Source organism: Globicephala melas, chromosome 2 (assembly GCF_963455315.2).
Source record: "Globicephala melas chromosome 2, mGloMel1.2, whole genome shotgun sequence".
Classification (NCBI taxonomy): Eukaryota; Metazoa; Chordata; class Mammalia; order Artiodactyla; family Delphinidae; genus Globicephala; species Globicephala melas.
Genome location: NC_083315.2, coordinates 50201718 through 50220104, shown reverse-complemented (window position 1 = coordinate 50220104; position 18387 = coordinate 50201718). Strand labels below are relative to the sequence as shown.

The following is an 18387-nucleotide window of genomic DNA, read 5'->3' as shown; positions in this document are numbered from 1 at the left end:
TCTTAGGGCCAACAAATAACAACTAGTGGATGGTGCCTGGGGAGCCAGCTCTCACGGTGGTCCCTCTCCGCTCCTGAAGCCTGAGGGCCACACATTCCAATAATAACAGTGACATCGACGTTGTGACTCCCAGTCATTGAGCCCTGCTCTGCTTTGCAGACCTGACCCCTAACTCCACAATGTACTGCAGAGAATTGACGTGCCTATTTCACAGAGGAGGAAAATGAGGCTCTAGGAGTTCAGCAGCTTGTCCAAGCTCCTCACTGCAGCTGGGTCTGCTGCAACTCATGGAGCCTCCCAGAATTACTCTGAGGTGTCAGTCATGGCCAGAGATGGAGTGGGGACGATTTTTCACTGGAGAACATATGTTAAACCTGCCCATTGCTACTGCTTTGGTGTGTGGATTTCAGAGAAGCAGATGTCCATCCCGAAGAGATTGGTTGAATGTCTCAGGATGAATTCTCAGCTCCCCAGAAGCACTGGACCTCCCTGGGAGGTTGGAGCCAGCCTCTGTCCTCTTATCTGGAAACCGCAGGGTCTGGTGTGTGCACAAGGGAAATCCGAAGGTGGTCCATGCTTGTTACGTTTCTAAAGTTAGCTCAACAAGCCTTGTTTCCACTCGGGGCTGGGTGCTTTGGAAGTCAACCCTGTGTAACTTTGAATTACTCTCACATTGCGGGAGCAGTTCCTAAAGAATTCACCCCACCTACCTTCAACCCATGCTGCCTGGCTTTCTGCTCAAAACCACCTGGAACAGGAAATGCCTCTGCAGTTTGCATCCATAGCTGAGAGCAGAGCTGGCAGAACTCCGAGTGGAAATAAAAGGAGCTGACTCAACGCCAGGATTAGAAGCAGGTTGAACGTGGGTCAAGTCTTCCAGTGGAATCCAGGAGGGAGAGAGACAGAAAGGAGCCTGGCTTCTTCACAGCGCCATGCAGGGAGTGGGCATGCAGACAGGATCCGAGCTCTTGTGCCTGCCCCCAAGCAGCTCCAGAGAGGAGCCGAGCCATCCCAGCAGGAATGCCCCCTCCCTGCTCCCTGGAAAGGCTCAGGATCTCTCACAGTGCCGGGAACTACAGGGACATTGTATAAATGTCCACAGAGAGATAGAAGGGCCCTGAGGGAAACAGACGGTCACCATATGACCTCACATTCCAGGCCATTGAGGAGGTTTGGTTCTGCTGTGGTAGCAAGGGAGAGCGTGTGCCATCTTCATCCCTGCAGAAGTCTCTCCAGCTGTTGAGAGGCTTCTGAGGGCTCCTAAGCAACACACACAAAAGCAAGTGCTGCTATATTTGTGACAGGGTTTAAAACATCCACCCTCTGACTGAGGCAGGATCAGCAAGTGAAAATATCCTCCCCAGCAAATCAGAACTACAGACATTAAAGATGGGATCAAGTCGCTCAGGAATTCCCTTTGTTCTTAACTTTATATTTCCCTATCAAAGCAGAGCATTTGTCATCATCTTAATGGCCCCTGTTGAGTTTCTAGGCCTAAAAATTCTAATTTCAAATATAAACTAATCTCAAAATACTTACAGATGAAGGGGGCTTGCATATACCATTGATGGCAAAGGATGGAGAGGAACGGGAATTTCTGGGGCCCAAAACTTATTTAATTTGGGAGGCCTTTTTTTTTTTTTTTTTTTTTGTGGTACGCGGGCCTCTCACTGCTGTGGCCTCTCCCGTTGTGGAGCACAGGCTCCGGACACGCAGGCCCAGCGGCCATGGCTTACGGGCCCAGCTGCTCCGCGGCATGTGGGATCTTCCTGGACTGGGGCACGAACCCGTGTCCCCTGCATCGGCAGGCGGACTCCCAACCACTGCGCCACCGGGGAAGCCCGGGAGGCCTTCTTTACGGGAAAGAATACACTACGTATAGGGCCTTGGAAAGGACTGGTGCACAAGAGGGGCCCCGGAGCTTCGGCCTCCCCGGCTCTCACAGACCCTGCTCTGTGAAGCTTGCTCCGGGGTGGAGGCCGCTACAGATGGGCCAGGAGTGACCTGCACACTCTCTCTTTGGGGCTGACATGGCCCCACAAGGTGGTTTTCTCATCAGACTCCGCATTGAACCTATCAATTCACTGTCAGTGATGTTCAGATCTTGATGTTCCAACAGACCTTCTGAGGCTGCAGTCTTACCCTTTTGAAGGGATGTCAGGTGCTAAACTCCAATTTTAGCAGGAAGTTCTGATTTCTCAGCATGGACCACGGCAACCTGCAAATTTTGAATCCTGCTGACTAAATGACTCACCCCAGAGTCAACAGGCTTGCAGAGATCCCCATGATTCTTGGAACTGCTGGCCTGCTACTTATAATTCTGCCTCTGAGTTTTCATCCCACTGCAAAATGCATGAAGGGGTGTCATCACGATCACACTGTCCTGAGGAAGGGGATCCGGCTTTCAGACGAGGGGTCAAGTGGCAGTTGTAAAGCTGAGACTGGGGTGCCTGGAAGTTTGCAGCCGTCGTGCAGATGGCAGCCGCAGAGCTTGGACAAGCAAAGTAGATGCTTTCTGGAACCGTGAAAGCCCCGACCCCGACCACACACATACCCTGAGGCTGTGACAGTATGAGGTTTTGCCAATTCAGCAGCCCCAGGCCAAGACCTGGGGGTCAGGTGACTGCAAAGACAGGTGACTTCAGAAGTCCTGGGAGTGCCCAGCAGCGGTATGTGGATGGGGGAGGTCACGGTTCGCATCTCTTCCCATCTTTGCCTTCACAGAGCTCACGTGGATAACTTGAAACCTGTCATGTGGGCACATTTACACCTTGCATAGTGACAAGCACTATAAATCTAGGCTGCTTTCCCCAGAGAGCCTGCCACCAGCACTGCACTGTCTGACGTGTTCCTCCCCATCCTGCTGCTGGCCTTTTCTGGAAGAGCCGGTGAGCCACTGCCTGCCTCTCTCATTTGCCCTCCCCCCTTCTCTGACCATACTCACTCCTCCACGGCCTCCCCCACCCACCCTGCGGGCCGCCTCCTGAAATGTCGCCTCCCCCAACCCCTACTGCCAAGCAGGACACTCCCCTGGTGGTGAGAGGGTGGCATGCCACCAGGCCCAGCAGGGTCTTCGTCTGTCCCCTGTGTCACTCACAGCGAGTGCCTCTGCCGGCAGAAGTGGGGCTTCCCCAGGCGGCCCCCACACCTCTGCGCGGCATTTCTGTGGATGGGTTTATGATCGGCCCCAGGTGTGCCCTCCTGCACTTTTCCCAGTCCTTCCCACTCTTGACCTCACAGGTGTTTGACTTTTGGCACGGAGGCGGGGTGGTTTTCTGTTTATAATCCAATAAAGTCCTTTTAGAGCACCTTAGAAACAAGGCCAAGTGAGAAAGAGCCGCGCATCCTGAACAAAGCGCCGGACAGGAGCAGGGCCCAGGCGAGCCTGGATAGAGTATACCGGGTCTTCTGAATCTCAGGGGGTACTAAGCTGACATTAGTGAGGATCCTAGCGTGATTTCTAGGAATCCATACTAGTAATTTTCTTTCTCAGCCTGCCCTGGCCCCATCATGGTTAGTATTTTTTAAAAACCAACCTCCAAATGTGACATGTGAAAGCTAAACCCAGTTCTCAGTTTCTGTGTTATTGGCTTCAGACACTGCTGGATCCAGGGGCTTAAAATGATATCATGGGAAATAGTCTCTGTCCTGGCACTGCTGTCCTTTCTCAGTTGACTTTAATCTAGGGACCTCTTGCCACGTACTGGCAAGACTTATATCAAGTCTCTGGGCAACCTGTGGAAAGAAAGCTCCTTCTTCCCAAGGTGAATGAAAGTCTTAGAATTGACTCTTACCTTCCAGGGTTGGGTGATGGACGCACTCCTGGAGCTGGGGTGGAGTTTGGGGTCAGCCCCACGTGACTGGGGGAAGAACACATCCCCAAAAGCTCTCTGGGCGTTGTTACTTGCAGAAGGAGAGAGAGATGGCAGGCAGCAACACACTAGATGCTCACAGAAGCCCTAAGACAGAACAAGTCCAGGGCCCAGCCTAGGGCACTGAACGCAGGAGTCGACTGGGGCACACGCGTGGGCTGAGACAGGAGGAGAGGGCCACCCCAATGTGCCCCTGGTCTCTGTGTGGGAAATGGGTTCTGTGGGGTGACCCCCGTATGACGGGGGTCAGCAGATAGCTTTACAGAAACTCATTCTGCTCATCTCTCTGATTCTCAGTTTCAAGGGTTCTCAACATGCTTGTGTCCCCACCCCAATGACAATGACAGTGAGCCTTCTCTTTCCTTCTCCACCTCCATAGCCCCTCTCTGTCACCTCCTCTTCCCAGTCAGACTTCCAGTATTCCTTCACCTTCCACTTGCTTCTCCACATGGGGCAGGGCACCTTTCTCCCTCCACCACCCTGCACAGAAACTGAGCTTAACAAGGAGGCAAGGAGCAACAGCCCAAGCTGCCCACACGCTCCAGGCCACCTCTTCTCCCTGCTTTTCTTTCAGTCTCAGCTCAGGGCTCCTCCTTCAGAAGGCCTTCCCCAGCTGCCCCAGTCTCTGCCCACACGACTGTGCATGGGCCCCAGACTGGCCTCTGTCACTGAGCTTCTGGAAGTGTATCGTGTTTATCTGTCTTCTCACCAGTCTCCCTTTCAAACATTGAGCTCCCAAGGGCAGGAGCTGTGCCTCCATCACCAGCTACAAGGCCCTCAGATAAAGGTGAGGGATTGGTGTAGGGATGTGTCTGCTCCCTGTGCTTCCCTGACTTGTTTTTACTGAGGCTTTTCTTTTTTTGATTTAATTTATTTATTTTTGGCTGTGTTGGGTCTTCGTTGCTTCACGCAGGCTTTCTCTAGTTGCGGTGAGCAGGGGCTACTCTTCGTTGTGGTGTGCGGGCTTCTTGTTGTCGTGGCTTCTCTTGTTGCAGAGCACAGGCTCTAGGTGCACGGGCTTCAGTAGTTGTGGCTCGCAGGCTCTAAAGCGCAGGCTCAGTAGTTGTGGCACACGGGCTTAGTTGCTCCATGGCATGTGGGATCTTCCTGGACCAGGGCTTGAACCCGTGTCCCCTGCATTGGCAGGCGGATTCTTAACCACTGCGCCACCAGGGAAACCCCTACTGAGGCTTTTCTTAAAGGTGTCTGTTCCCTCATTTGTCTGTCGGCCACTTCCCACCAGCCCATACTGATTCTGAAAACCAGATTTACATATGCATGTGCAAGAAACAATTTTCCAAACCTTCAGAGAAACTGAAAGAACAATGAACACCCATACAGCTTTAGCCTAGATACCTGAGTAGCTAACATGACCAAACGTATTTTTAGGTTATTAGTTCACTGGAAGCTGTGGAAAACCATAAGTTTAGTTATTTTTATGAAGGTATGTAGCACGTGAGACACCTCCCACAGCAATTTGAGCTTGGAATTTGTTCTCTTTGAGAATATGACATTTGCACATTTCAGTGTCTGTCATAAAACTCTAGACTGATGCTATAACCTAAAGAATGTGGGAGCTTGGTGTGTTTATGTTCAGGTCTCCACATGACAATGTAATAGCGGAGTGACTTTAGGCAGGTTACTTAACCTCTCTGTGCCCCCATTTCCACATCTGTGAAAAAAGGAAAATAATCCTTTACCTTAGAGAGTTGTTGGGAAGGTTAAATGGGTAAAAGCATATGGAGGAGCTAAACCAGAGAATGTGCCCCTTAAATGGGGACTTGCAGGCAGTGGCTGAGGAAGAGAAAAAGGCTCAGAAATTGTGAGTATCCCAACAGTCTCACTTCCTTCCATTAGCCAGGAAATCTCGATAGTAGGTAGAATTTCTTGAAGGGAAGCATTCGATTCTAAGTGGTAGAGCTTTCTCTTTTCGAAGCCTTCCCTGGAGTCCTGTAATCCCCAGCCACTCACTGAGCAGCCACCCTGAGTATGAACCCCCTCTTGGAAGCCATCCTGCTGGAAAGCAGCCCTTCCCAGGTCCCTCGGTTTCTCTTGGTGGTTCCTGTAAGCACAGAGTCCTGAGCATGCACCTCCCCCTTACTGGCCAGGAGAGCCTGCTGGGACCATTGTGTCCTGCAGACGAGGAAGCGGAGGCCGGCATCCCCCAGCTGCTTGTGGCCTGACCAGGACTGGACCCACCAGGTCCTAACCCAGCCAGGGGTTCGTGGACTCAGGGTTAACCGAAACCACTTTTGGGTTTCAAGTCTCATTATCCAAAATCGGTATTAAATGTGGGCATTTCATTAATATTTCTGGCCTCATAAGCAGAGAGTAGGGAATGGGATAGAACCTGATTTCGCTGATTGTGGGTTGAGCAGGGTCCCAAGGTAATTGAGAGCATCTGGTTCTCAGGGGACTCTAGCTGCACTGGCAGAGAGCATGGCATTGGACTTGGGGTGCACGGAAAGTTTTATTTTTTGAGTGACATAAAGACTTACTGTCACCCATTTTCATTTGCCACCTCCTCCAAAATGCCAGAGTAGGTTCTAGTTATTTCTTTCTTTCCTAAATAACAAAACAGCACAAAAAAACAGAATTTCATTGCAGAATGCTCCCTCATGAGAACCACATGACTCTAAAACCTAAGTGAGGAAACAACAAAGAAAGTCACTGGTTAGCACTCAGATAATAATAGCTTGTGTGGAAAACCAAATCTTTGCTATGGCCAATCAGCAAGATGTCGATTCCTTGTCAGTTCCAACACACTTTGTACGGAGTGTGAGAGAGCAAAATGTGAACCCAGCAAAGGCCACAAAGCTGAGGGTGGGAGGGCCCCCACCACCCACAAGACATCAGCTCACTGTTACTACCACACCTGTAGGCGGCTCAGGCTTCCAGACGCTTGTGTTTGATAGAATGACACCTGTTTCTTGAAGGAGCATCTGCTTTACTAATCCAGGGCTATCAAATCCTTGAGGGGCATTGGAGTTAGGCTGCCCTCTAAAAAGCCCCAGGTGGCTAAGAGTAAAATGAAGGATGAATTTTGCTAAAGCTACAAATCCTGTTTTGTAGCCTTGGACACGTTAAAATAGAATCTGTTCATCTGGTGGAAAACCCCCTACTCTGTAAATCTCGTGAAATGTGATTGAGCTGTGGCTGTCTCCATTCTCTGGCACTCCTCCCCGCACCCCCCACGGAGTGAGCTGATTCTGAGACAGTGGCCCATGCTCAAGAGGTGCAGGAGTCACGACAGCTCTCTCTCGGAGGGTCCTGGGGTCAGGAGCTGTTCTCTCCCTGTGAGCCAGGCTTCTGTTCTCAAAGAAAGCTCCCTTTCTCTCACTGCAGGCCTCCCTCTTCTACTCTGTGGAGGTAGAGAGTGAGACCTCCAACCCACCGCTCAGGACACCCTGACTCCCTTCAAAGACAGACTGACTCCCCCGATTCCATGGTGTTCCATTTTCTTTCTAGCTCTCAAAGACTCCAGCAAGAGATCCATCAACAGTGACTGGAAGATAGAGCTCCCCGGAGAGTTCCAGATTGCAGGCACGACCGTCCGCTATGTTAGAAGGGGCCTGTGGGAGAAAATTTCCGCCAAGGGACCAACCAAAATGCCTCTGCATTTGATGGTAATTTGCCGTGCTTTTGCATTTGTCTTGAGACCACCGGCTCCAAGAGGTCTACCAGTTGACTTGTTCCCTGAGACCCTGTGGGCAGGAGGTACACTTGGTTCCTGGTGGTTTGCCTGGCCACCTGCTGCTCAAGTCTCTCTCTTGGTCTTTTCTTATCTAATCCCTTTGCCACATGCTTCAAAATTCTGCCCTCTCAAAATTTTGCCCTAGCTCTTTACTGGCAGAACTCCCATCTTTTCCAAAAGGAACCACCTCCAGGAAGGAAATGCTTAGCCATGTGGCCGCCAGGGAGACTTGACATTATTAAGCAGACAGCCCCACTCACAGTCTATGTTTTTTTTTTTTTTTTTGCGGTACGCGGGCCTCTCACCACTGCGGCCTCTCCCGTTGCGTAGCACAGGCTCCAGACGCACAGGCCCAGCGGCCATGGCCCACGGGCCCAGCTACTCCGCGGCATGTGGGATCCTCCTGGACCGGGGCACGACCCATGCCCCCTGCATCGGCAGGCGGCCCCCAACCACTGCACCACCAGGGAAGCCCCACAGTCTATGTTTTAATATCAGATGGCTTAGATTTGCCCCACAGTTTGTATATCCACATCGGAAACTACCTTTTGGAAATGAACTGTTGACACTGTTTCCAAACCAATACCACTCAGGTTTTCCAGACTCTGCTTGCAACAAGGATTCAGGAATCAAGGGAGAACCAGATTCTACAGGCCTATTCAGTCCCCAGGTGGTCTCGAGAAATTGTACAATCAGGCCAGATCAGGGCACTCTGGTCTTGTGTGTTGTCTCAGGGAGGACCCCATGCAAACCACTGAAACATCCGGTTATGCTGCCTTTTAAGAATATGAAAGATCTCCAGGGACAGGAATGCCACCGTTGCCTTCTCAGGGTTTAGGACTTCTCGTGACTAACTTTTGATAGCTTGTAATTATTGAATCCATGTCTCCTTCCAAAGAATGGGAGTTGTGACAGCTTGTGTGTCTGCAATCAAAGCACATTTTGTCCTCCATGCCTGCCAAAGTCTCTACTTGGAAGTTCTTATCTCCCCATTAATTTGTGGTCACTGGCAACCTGCAGCTGTTCAAGATTAGGTGACACCCAAGAGATTCCCAGACTACTTCCCAGGGACTCGCCTGAGGAGACCAGCTCTACATGTGAGCAGAGATGTCACCCACAATGGCCCTAACCCTGTTACAATTTCTGATAAGAGTAAGGGGAGCCAGTTTCCACAGATGACATAAACTGTCCAGAAATCTATCAGTGCAACACTCCACACACTAAATCTACTGCAGGTATATACTTGCAAGTTGATTTCTGGGACCTCAGGACCGGTACCTAAATCATTTCTCTGTGATTAGATTGTTTCCTAATCTAAGCCATTGGAACAAATCCTCCTGTCCTGAGTTAAAAGCAGTCATTCAGAGGGACTAAAAGAGGAAGTAAAAGACAAGATAAAACCCAAGATAGCAGCATCACCTTCAGCATGTGAATTTGCTTTTCTAGCAAACACCAAGATGGGCCTATTTCCTTTCTTTCCCAAAAGCTTTCATAAACTGTGAGTGAATCGTCAGCCCATTAAAGCAAATGCACAGCCTGGATTCATTCAGACCATAATAAACAAAACTCTGGGAAAGCAATAACTACCACAGCTGAAGTTCCTGCCCTCTTGAACATTAATCACTTTTCTCTCTTGAAATACAATTGTTACTACCAGTTTTTAAACCTAGAAACGAGAGGAGCCCATCTGCCTCTGAAGGAAAATCCATTGTCCCCTAACTGAGGTGTGCACATTGCTTGCAGGGTCAGGAGCGCCCGTAGAGCCACGGGGACCTGCATTTGAAAGCAATTATGCACACGCATACAAATTATACGTGGCTACAAAATTGCATGAAATTGGTTTCATATGGATTCTCAATTCACCAGTCTTATTCCCATACTGAGATAATAAAGATCTCTTTTAAAGCCTTTTTTTTTTTTTAAACTGGAGGCATTTTTCCAAATGCATTACTGCAAGTCTCTTTCTTGGAGAAGTGGATGTTTATTCAGTTTGGGCTGCTCTTAGCACCCCACCCCACCCCGCCTGCAACTGCAGCCCTTGGAGGGCTAGGAGATGCTTAGGAGGGAGGACGGCTCCTGTTGTCCAGCACACCGTCCACCTGGCCTCCCCAGGTCAGGTGGAGCACCCTCTGCCTCCAGCTCCTGCGGGCCGGCTCTCCCAGCCCCCGGGCTGGAAGTGAAGTTGCTAGCTGCTTAGACCCAGGACTGCCCCCTGGTTCCAAGCGTAGCCTAAGGACATACCACCCACAGCCAGGCCACTTGAAGCTCCCACAAGAGTGCTTCTTTTGCACCATTACATACACATAGTGAAATAAAGCCAGTAGAGCACGTCTCTCTCTACAGGGCTAGAAACATGCATTACCAAACAAAGAGCAGGCCCTTCCAGTTCCCACTTACCAGGATTGCAGAACCAGGGGTCCCCAAGCTGCACGATGATGGCTCCCCTCCCCTCACTCCCAGCTTTAAGCCCTGCGCCAGGCTCTGCCACCCCGTGGGCATCGTCATCATCCTAGCTCCCATGGCAGCAGGAAGGCTCCTACATCCTTGACGGGCATCCCCAAGATTCCCCTGCAGGGGGCTGTGTCTACTCTTGAGCCTGCCTTACACATAGCAGTGACTGGTGCTCGGGGTGTGAAGAGTGGTGTTCATTTTCAAAGTAGAGTAACCCTACTGGTTCAGATGCCTGTTTAAGAAAAGCAGTATATTTGTGTCTTTCTCCCTGTAAGGGCAGCTTCGTGGGTGACTGTGGGAACGGGTACTTTGCTCTGCCTGGAGCAGCTCTCCATGTAAAGTGCAGTTAGAGCCCACAGATTTGCTAATCCCCAATCCCTCTTCTAAACCAGTCCTCTCTCCAGTGGAAAAGAGTAGAACTCCCTGCTGATGGTTTACATAGGCTCCTGCCCTAAATTTGAGTATCTAGGGAACCCAAGACTGAAATAAAGGTGTGCCCCTGGAATGAACCTGTTTTGAAACCCTGAAAAGAACAGGTTACCCCTGGTAGGGAGACAGCCACAGCACAGCTTGGCTTGCAAGTTCAGCAACCCTGGGAGCTTTCGCTTTATTTCAAAATGGTCTTTTATTTTGCTGCTGATCCAGGTGTTGTTATTTCATGACCAAAACTATGGAATTCATTACGAATACACCATTCCTGTAAACTACACTGCTGAAAATCAAAGTGAACCAGAAAAACCGCAGGACTCCTTGTTCATCTGGACCCACAGCAGCTGGGAAGGTTGCAGTGTGCAGTGCGGAGGAGGTGAGCAGTAGGGTCATGGGCTCATGGGGTGTGGGTTTTTGTCAAACAGAGAAGTGAATTCAGGGCACTCCGTGGCGGGTACACAGAGCCTTGGAAAGGCTGGCCACATAACCTGTATTTCCATGGAATGTAACCACATCCCACTGCAAATCTCTCTGCAAAACACTTGGGCAGAGTCTTCCAAACTCCTCCATGCTGGAGTTGTGCCCAGCTTTGCCTATGGCATGGGGCCCTTGGATGCTGATCCGAGTGGAGGTTTGGCCGATGAATGGTTGTGTCACAAGTGTGACAGGTGACCCTGGGAATGAACAGAACAGACTTCCATCTGTTGCTGTTTGGTAGAGGGGCACTGGAAGATGTTTCTGACCCTCAAATACCCTTTCCTTTTTGCCCCAGTGGCCAATGGAAATACAGGGAAACCAATGGGACCAACAGTAATACAATGGAAAGAAAAAGTCCTCCAACTCCAGTGAAACGTTCAGAGCCTGAGTCCTGGCTTCATGATTTGCTTCCATATATTAGCAGATGATTTATTCTCTCTATACTGATCAGCCCTCATGCTCACTTCAGGGAGGAGACTCAAATACTGCAAAAATCAATATGAACAAAAGGCATCGTAGTCATTACTGTGTTGTTTAGGAGGAGCGGTTGGAAGCATTCTGAACTCTTAGCCAGCAGCCCCCTTAGTACAGCGTACTCTATCACCCTGACGGGACACACAGGGGGGTGATGGGGGATGGATGCAGGATGGGTGAATTTTGATGGACACAGAGTTAGAACAGAAGGTTGACCTGGATTCTGGAATGCCAACCCAGAGGGTGGGCTGGCAGGTGGGACCTGGGCATGGCCTCACCGACACTCAGTCCTGCGGAGCGGATGGCACCGACCTTTTCCACTGGGGCAGCTTGCTACAAAGTAAGCGTGGCCCAAATGGAAGAGTTAGCAGGCTCCGTTGGCTGGGGGGCAAGGGGGTACTGTTCTGCTGCTGTCGCTACTGGCATCCTTTTATGGCTCCCTGACTGCCAGCTCCCTGACCTGCAGTCCAAACAGAAATCTGGCTTGAGGCATCTCCGTGCTTTCTATGCTTACACAAGTTGAGGGCTCCATAATTTTGAGTCATTTCTTCATGACAAATTCCCCAGGAGACAGATTGATTTAGGAGTGTGGGATCCATATAGTCGTGCTTGACTTCCTGTTAATCTTTTATTATGACACTTCCCAAATAATAACACTAGGAATATAGCTAACATGAAGTGTTAACCCCTGCCAGGTTCTGTTCTAAGCATTTTATATGTATCAATTCATTTTAACCATCCCTAAAGCACCCTAAGGCATAGGGAAGTTAAGCGAGTCAGTCCAGTGGAGGAAACAAAGGCACAGAAACGTGAGGGCTAAGTAGCAATCCTGTGCTCACTGTGCTAGTGAGTAAGCCAAGTCTGAACCCAGACAGCCTGGCTCCAAAGGCCGCCCTTCTAGCTCCCAATCATTCGCCCCCACTCCTAACAAAGTCATGGTCAACTAGTGTGCAGGGTGCTTTGGGAACACCCAAAAGAATGACTACATCCAGCTCGGGTGACCGGTTAGTGAAGCTTCCCAAGAGCACGTGAGGCTTAGGCACGAGCGGCAGTTGATGGAGAGACAAATTCTCAGGTTGGGTCTGTGTCCTTCAGACTAGCCTTCCTGTTTCTCACTTCTCTCCAGCAAGTAGGAGTTCTGTAATAAGTAGCCATCATCTCTGGTGAGGGCTGATATACAGTTGTTTAATGAAGACCAGCTCTCCATAGACTTTAAACATCAAATGAACAGACACAGAGATTGGCAATCTTTGTTGGAAATTAAAGACCCAAATCACAACTTTGACCTCAGTGAACCCCAAGCTTTCCAAGGACATGGCTGATCTAAAGTGTTGCTTCTTTCTGATCCTGTTCTAGAATCTTTCTCCTGCCCCATGCTGCCCCTGCCATGTCTTACACACCCTCATCCCAAAGATTATGGTTCTCCCTCTCTGACAAACAACAAGGCATTACAATAGTCACTTTAAATGACAAACTGATCAAAAGATGCACCTGAACACTCCTCCATAAGGTGAATGAATGGCCTTACCAGGTGTGTGTACCACGACCTCTCAGTTCTGTGTGGTTTGGTTTCCAGGGGAACGCAGAACCATCGTGTCCTGCACACGGATTGTTAACAAGACCACGACTCTGGTGAACGACAGTGACTGCCCTCAAGCCAGCCGTCCGGAGCCCCAGATCCGAAGGTGCAACTTGCACCCATGCCAGTCACGGTAAGGAGCTGTGTTCTCAAACTTGGACCCTCCAGGGTAAAACAGCAACGCCCATGAATGGGGGATGGTGATGCACAGTTAATACCACAGTCTTGGTCTGTGTTCCATTGTTGTTGCTGAGTGATTTCTGCTTGCTCAAAATACTGAATTTCTGGCTAAACCAGAACTTTGATAGAAATGTACAGTGCTCACTGGAAGGCGTCTCATAGCGGGCCATTAAGACCATCTCGTGAAAAAAGAAATAGCCATCCCGCACACTTTGAACTGGTACGTGTCAACTCCTCCTGCAAATTACCGTGTCTTGGAGAAAAAGGAAATCAGTGTCATAGTATGAGCACCCGTGAGTAGGTGTACATAAGTTAGTGTTTGTGATTGGTCTATTTCAGTGGCTGAAATTAATGTCAGTAAGTTATTTGTTGTTTGGGATCCATCAGAACTTCTGTTTCCAACCCTAGCTTTCATGGCCGTGTACTTGTGTGCTCTGAAGTGAATTCTCTTGAGTTGTCAGCTGAGAAGAATTGTGTGAAATGTGTTCATCAGTTAAGCCTCCTTATTTCCACTTTAGTGGGTCTTTGCATCTGACTCTGTTATATTATGTAATATCACTGGCCTCCCGTTCTGCCCTGAGTTGAGGTGCATGGATTTTGTTTTGTGGTTCTGTGCATCAGGTTAGGCATGTTTAGCTTTTGTAAGGAGGCTGGACTTTTAACCTGGCAGTTTTTTGGGTTTCTTAAGCTTGATCCGTACCACTTGCCTGGTGAAAAGATTTCACAAAGCATTTAGTTTTCGTGCTGACCCTCTTTTCTTTGTCAAACTGGTAAAATGTGTATGAATGAAAGCGGGAAGACAGGAAGGAAAGTGAGGTGAGACTTGTTTCATTGATTTTATGTGGTCCTTTTAAATTAAGAATGAAATCCTACCCTAATGCTGATGGCCATGAGGAACAGCTCACTTCTGCAAGTCCTGAGCATGCTGGGTGTGAACAGCCATCCAGCAAACCTATCAGTTGATTGATCAATCTATCCATCAGTCAATCAATCACACACATGTGGGGCCAAAGAAGGAAGGACTTGCAAGCATGAAGACTTAAATAGCAGACAAACCACAGTCCCTTTTCCTGAAAGCAGAGACAGCTGGTTCTTGTGATATGATTAGAAAGGAGAATAAGTGACTCTAGAAGAGGAGAGGTCAGCATGGGTTCAAGGGCATGATTGAGCAAGAAAAATCCTAGGGACCCATTCAAGAATCATATTTTACAGTCATTTATGTTTTTATATTGTTTTAGTATCAAAATATTTTTAAGTTATGCACAGAAATGAAATATATGAAACATGAAATCAGAGTTGCTCTGATTGAATTGAGATGTATATATAATGGGGAAGAGTAGCCCAGTGTACTCGGCCTTCCCCTCATCTCACAGTAGGCCCACAGGACCTCTGTGAAACACCAAGGAATAAAGTTTAAAAACTGGCAGTCAATGATTCTGCTTCCCATAATGACGGAGTAGCTCGTATTGGACCAAACCTCAGTATTCTCCTAGAATGATACTCTAGAGCTGTGCTGATCAATATGGTAGCCACTAGCTAGTCCAAATCAAGATGTGTTTTAAATGTAAAATACATACCAGACTTCAAAGATTTAATATAGAAAGATATTGTAAAATATCTTAATAATTTTTAATATTGATTACATGTTGAAATAATTACATTTTGAATACATTGGGTCAAATACAATATATTATTAAAATTTATTAATATGTTAAAGTCACCTGTTTCTTTTACTTTTTAAATATGGATAGTAGAAAATTAAAATTACATATGTGGCTCATGTTTTATTTCTATTGAACAGCACTGCTATAGATTAACATAACATGTGCAATGTTCAGGATACAATTCAAAATTACTAGACATACAAGGAAACAGAAAAATGTGACCCATAGTCATGAGAGAAGGCAATTAATGGAAACTGACTCCAAAATGACATGTATGTTGGTATTAGCAGACAAGAATTTCAAAGCAGCTATTGTAATTATGCTCAAAGACATAAGGAAAAATATGATCATAATCAATAAACACATATGAAATCTTAGCAGCAAAAAGGAGACACTAAACAGGAACCAAATTTTAGGACTAGAAAATACAGTATCTGAAATTTTTAAAAAATCACTTGATGGGTCTAACAATAGAAATTATCCAATCTGGAAAATGGAAAGAAAAGATTGTTGATAATTTACCTGTGGGAAAATATCAACCATTTTAAATAAGTATAATTGGAATCACAGAAGGAGAGGAGAGGAAGAATGGACCAGAAAATCATCAATGAATTAAAAACAACCAAAAATTGCCTAGAGTTAATAAAAGACGGAAGAGAGGTCACATCCTGAGTACTTCAGCTAGAGCCAGATGAATTCAAGAAAGCTCCATACAAAGCTCTCTAATCATTACACTAAGTGGGTTGATGAAACACCTTTATGATTTTGCCACCCATAGATTTTCTAGGAGAAGACTTTGTTGCACTGCAAAACTAACCAGAAAATCATGTAGAAAAACACCTACGGAAGAGTCACATGAACAAGCAAGAGTTAACAAAGGTGAAGACTACATATTGGTGCCATGGAGCTGCTCTAAGCTTGGACAAAGAACGTCGAGCTTGTGTGTGTGACTCCAGAGTGCTCACAGAGCCCAGGCCTGCAGTCTCACCATGTTTGAACACAAGTTCAAGCCAAACACACTTTAGATTAAAACTTAACTTCAGAAGCACATTCTTAGTGTCTCCTTAGAACAAGGGTCAGCAAACTTTTACTGTAAAGGGCTAGATAGTAAATATTTTTGCTTTGTAGGCCATATTCGATCTCTGCTGTCTATTTTTCTTTTTGTTTTATAATCCTTTGAAACATATAAAAACCATTCTTAGCTCCTGGGCTGTACAATCTGCAGGCCAGACTTGGCGCACGAGTGATAGTTTGCTGGCACTGCCTTAAGTTATTATCTACCATGGTTTTGCCCACTGAGATGTTGGGATTACAGCCTCAGCATGAGCCCAAGCTCTGAAGGTACCACCTCAGGGAATGCATTCTCTTATTACACAAAGGAGGGCACATTGTTATACTGAGTTACTTTTTATTGACCAATCATTCAGTATTGTTTTTAAAACCATCCAGCATGGCCCTCAGCACACAGTACAGAGTCAGTAATTTCATTTATTCAAAACGTGTTTATTGAGCATCTTCTCATTCACTAGATCTTGTTCTCGGTACCAAGGTATTTAGAGGTGAGAAAGACAGGCAAGGTCTTTACTCTCAGGTAACTTGATAAATACTAGGTTTCTCCCTCCCACCACTCGCCTTTCTGTTCCACCCCCTTTCATCCCCTTCCCAACTCTGTAAAGTCATGTGGATCAGACTTAAAGAATGAATGGAATTTCCAAAAGCAGAGGAGAAAATAAAATTGATAAAAGAGAAGACAGCACCTGGAATTTGCCTCAGAGCCTAGAAAAGAAATGCCTGGATGCCTACTCTAGTCTGGTTTTATTTGCTGGTTTGTTTATTTGTTTATTTTGAACCATCTGATTTTGTAACTGTTTCTTAAAGTGGTCACATGGAAGTGAAGTGTCATGACTCATCAAAGAGTATTTATTGTTTGGCTAAAGAAACGTGCAATCTGATAGATTTTAAAGCTCTTGCAAATGCCAGTTTTATTTATTTATATACACACACATACATACACAATATACATATATGTGTATATATATATATTATGTACAGATATTATATATATATATATACACACACACAAACATATTTGGACAGTAAAACTTGAGTTACTGAATAGCATGATCTAGTTGTCATGAATCTTTCTTAAAACTATAGAGTAATATGGATTTAGGCTAGTAAGTGAAAAAGAGTAAAGAGATTGATCTTAGAAAATGAGTGCTAGACAATCAGAGAGAGACGTAATCCATAAGTGGAAACTGAACTTGGTTCAGGGGGTGGGGTTTGGAGAAGTGTGGGGTCTGGAGAAAAAATGGGTGCTTCAGGGGGTTGGGGGTGGACATGATTGGAAGACAGAGCCTGTCAGCTGGAAGAAGAGCCCAGAACCCAATGGTGTAAACTTTATTTAAAAAGCCAAAATGCAGCACGCTGTTGAACCTGGCAAGGTGAAGGAGACTTTCTATATTATTTTTACTCTTTGACCTTTAAGCAAACAGAGATGGTTGTCTTTTTCCCTTGTTTTCTTTATTTCCCCTGATTCCCCCTTTAATTTTCTTCAACCCTCTTTTTCCACTGAGTTCCCGACAGTTTCCTTTACCTTCCCAATTCACACCATTAACACCTCTTTATTCTAATCCTGCCCCTCACTCTATGGATGCTTCTCTCAAACCCTGCCATAACCATGTGGAGTCTGGAATCTGACACACAGGGCAGATGGCCTCTCTCCAGTATCTTGTACAGCAGCACAAACATATCGACAAACCTGGACCTGACATTGGCAGGAGAGGATGAAATCACAGATCAGCTCAGCTGTCATGACTATGGCCAGCAGCCTTCACCTTGCTGACTACTGTCTGCAGGGAAGTGGCCCTGCCATCATCTGGCATCCAGAGAGTAGCCCTGTGTGCTAGCTCCTTAAGACCCAGTTCCAGGTTGTCCTGGAGCAAGGAGGGGGACTATGACAGGGAGATGGGCTCATTCTGGAACATATAGCTCATGCTTCACCAGATTTAATATTTTGCAGTCTTTTAGAGCTTATTGGCTACTTGAAAAGGCCATTCTGAGCCATTAGATATTTCCCTATCATATTTATGATTTGAACTTCTTCCTAGGCAGTATATACGGTACTGTACATTGAATTAGGGTGATTCAAAAAAGAATATTCAATATCTTACTGGCAATTGAATTGAATAGTTGTCTGCAAGGAAGTGTATTTGGATTTTAAATTTGTCCTCTTTGCTCAATTTTGCTCAGTTTGCCTTATTTTAGGTTAAAACCAAATGGAATCCCTCATGTTTTTATGAAAGCATGGTCTGTGTGTGTATGTGCTCCTGACTTAAGAATGAAGCCTGTAACACGTGGCTCTTAAGGGACTGCCAAAATCTGAAAAAATACCATTGTTTAATCCATTTCTAGCTGGTATGAAACTTAAAGCTTTTCTTTCCTGCTTTCCTCTAAAATAAAATAGGTAAATCTAATTGTCACTCCTCTGTTCACCATGCCTTGAATGTGGGAGTCTGGAGGAGGCCGCCGGTGGCACTGCCTGCCCCATGTATCAGAACAGAGCCT

The 18387-nt window shown here is 46.9% G+C and overlaps 1 protein-coding gene across 4 annotated transcripts in view; it reads left to right on the top strand.

Annotated features, from left to right (window-relative positions):
• Nucleotides 1-18387, top strand: part of ADAMTS17 (ADAM metallopeptidase with thrombospondin type 1 motif 17) — a 350614-nt gene that overhangs the window by 270084 nt on the left and 62143 nt on the right. For all 4 annotated transcript variants that reach the window (XM_030873117.2, XM_030873118.3, XM_060293908.1 and 1 more), the window contains 3 exons: nucleotides 7341-7498; nucleotides 10663-10822; nucleotides 12974-13109. In XM_030873117.2, the coding sequence (XP_030728977.1) occupies nucleotides 7341-7498; nucleotides 10663-10822; nucleotides 12974-13109 (454 nt within the window). The remainder of the gene's footprint in view (nucleotides 1-7340; nucleotides 7499-10662; nucleotides 10823-12973; nucleotides 13110-18387) is intronic.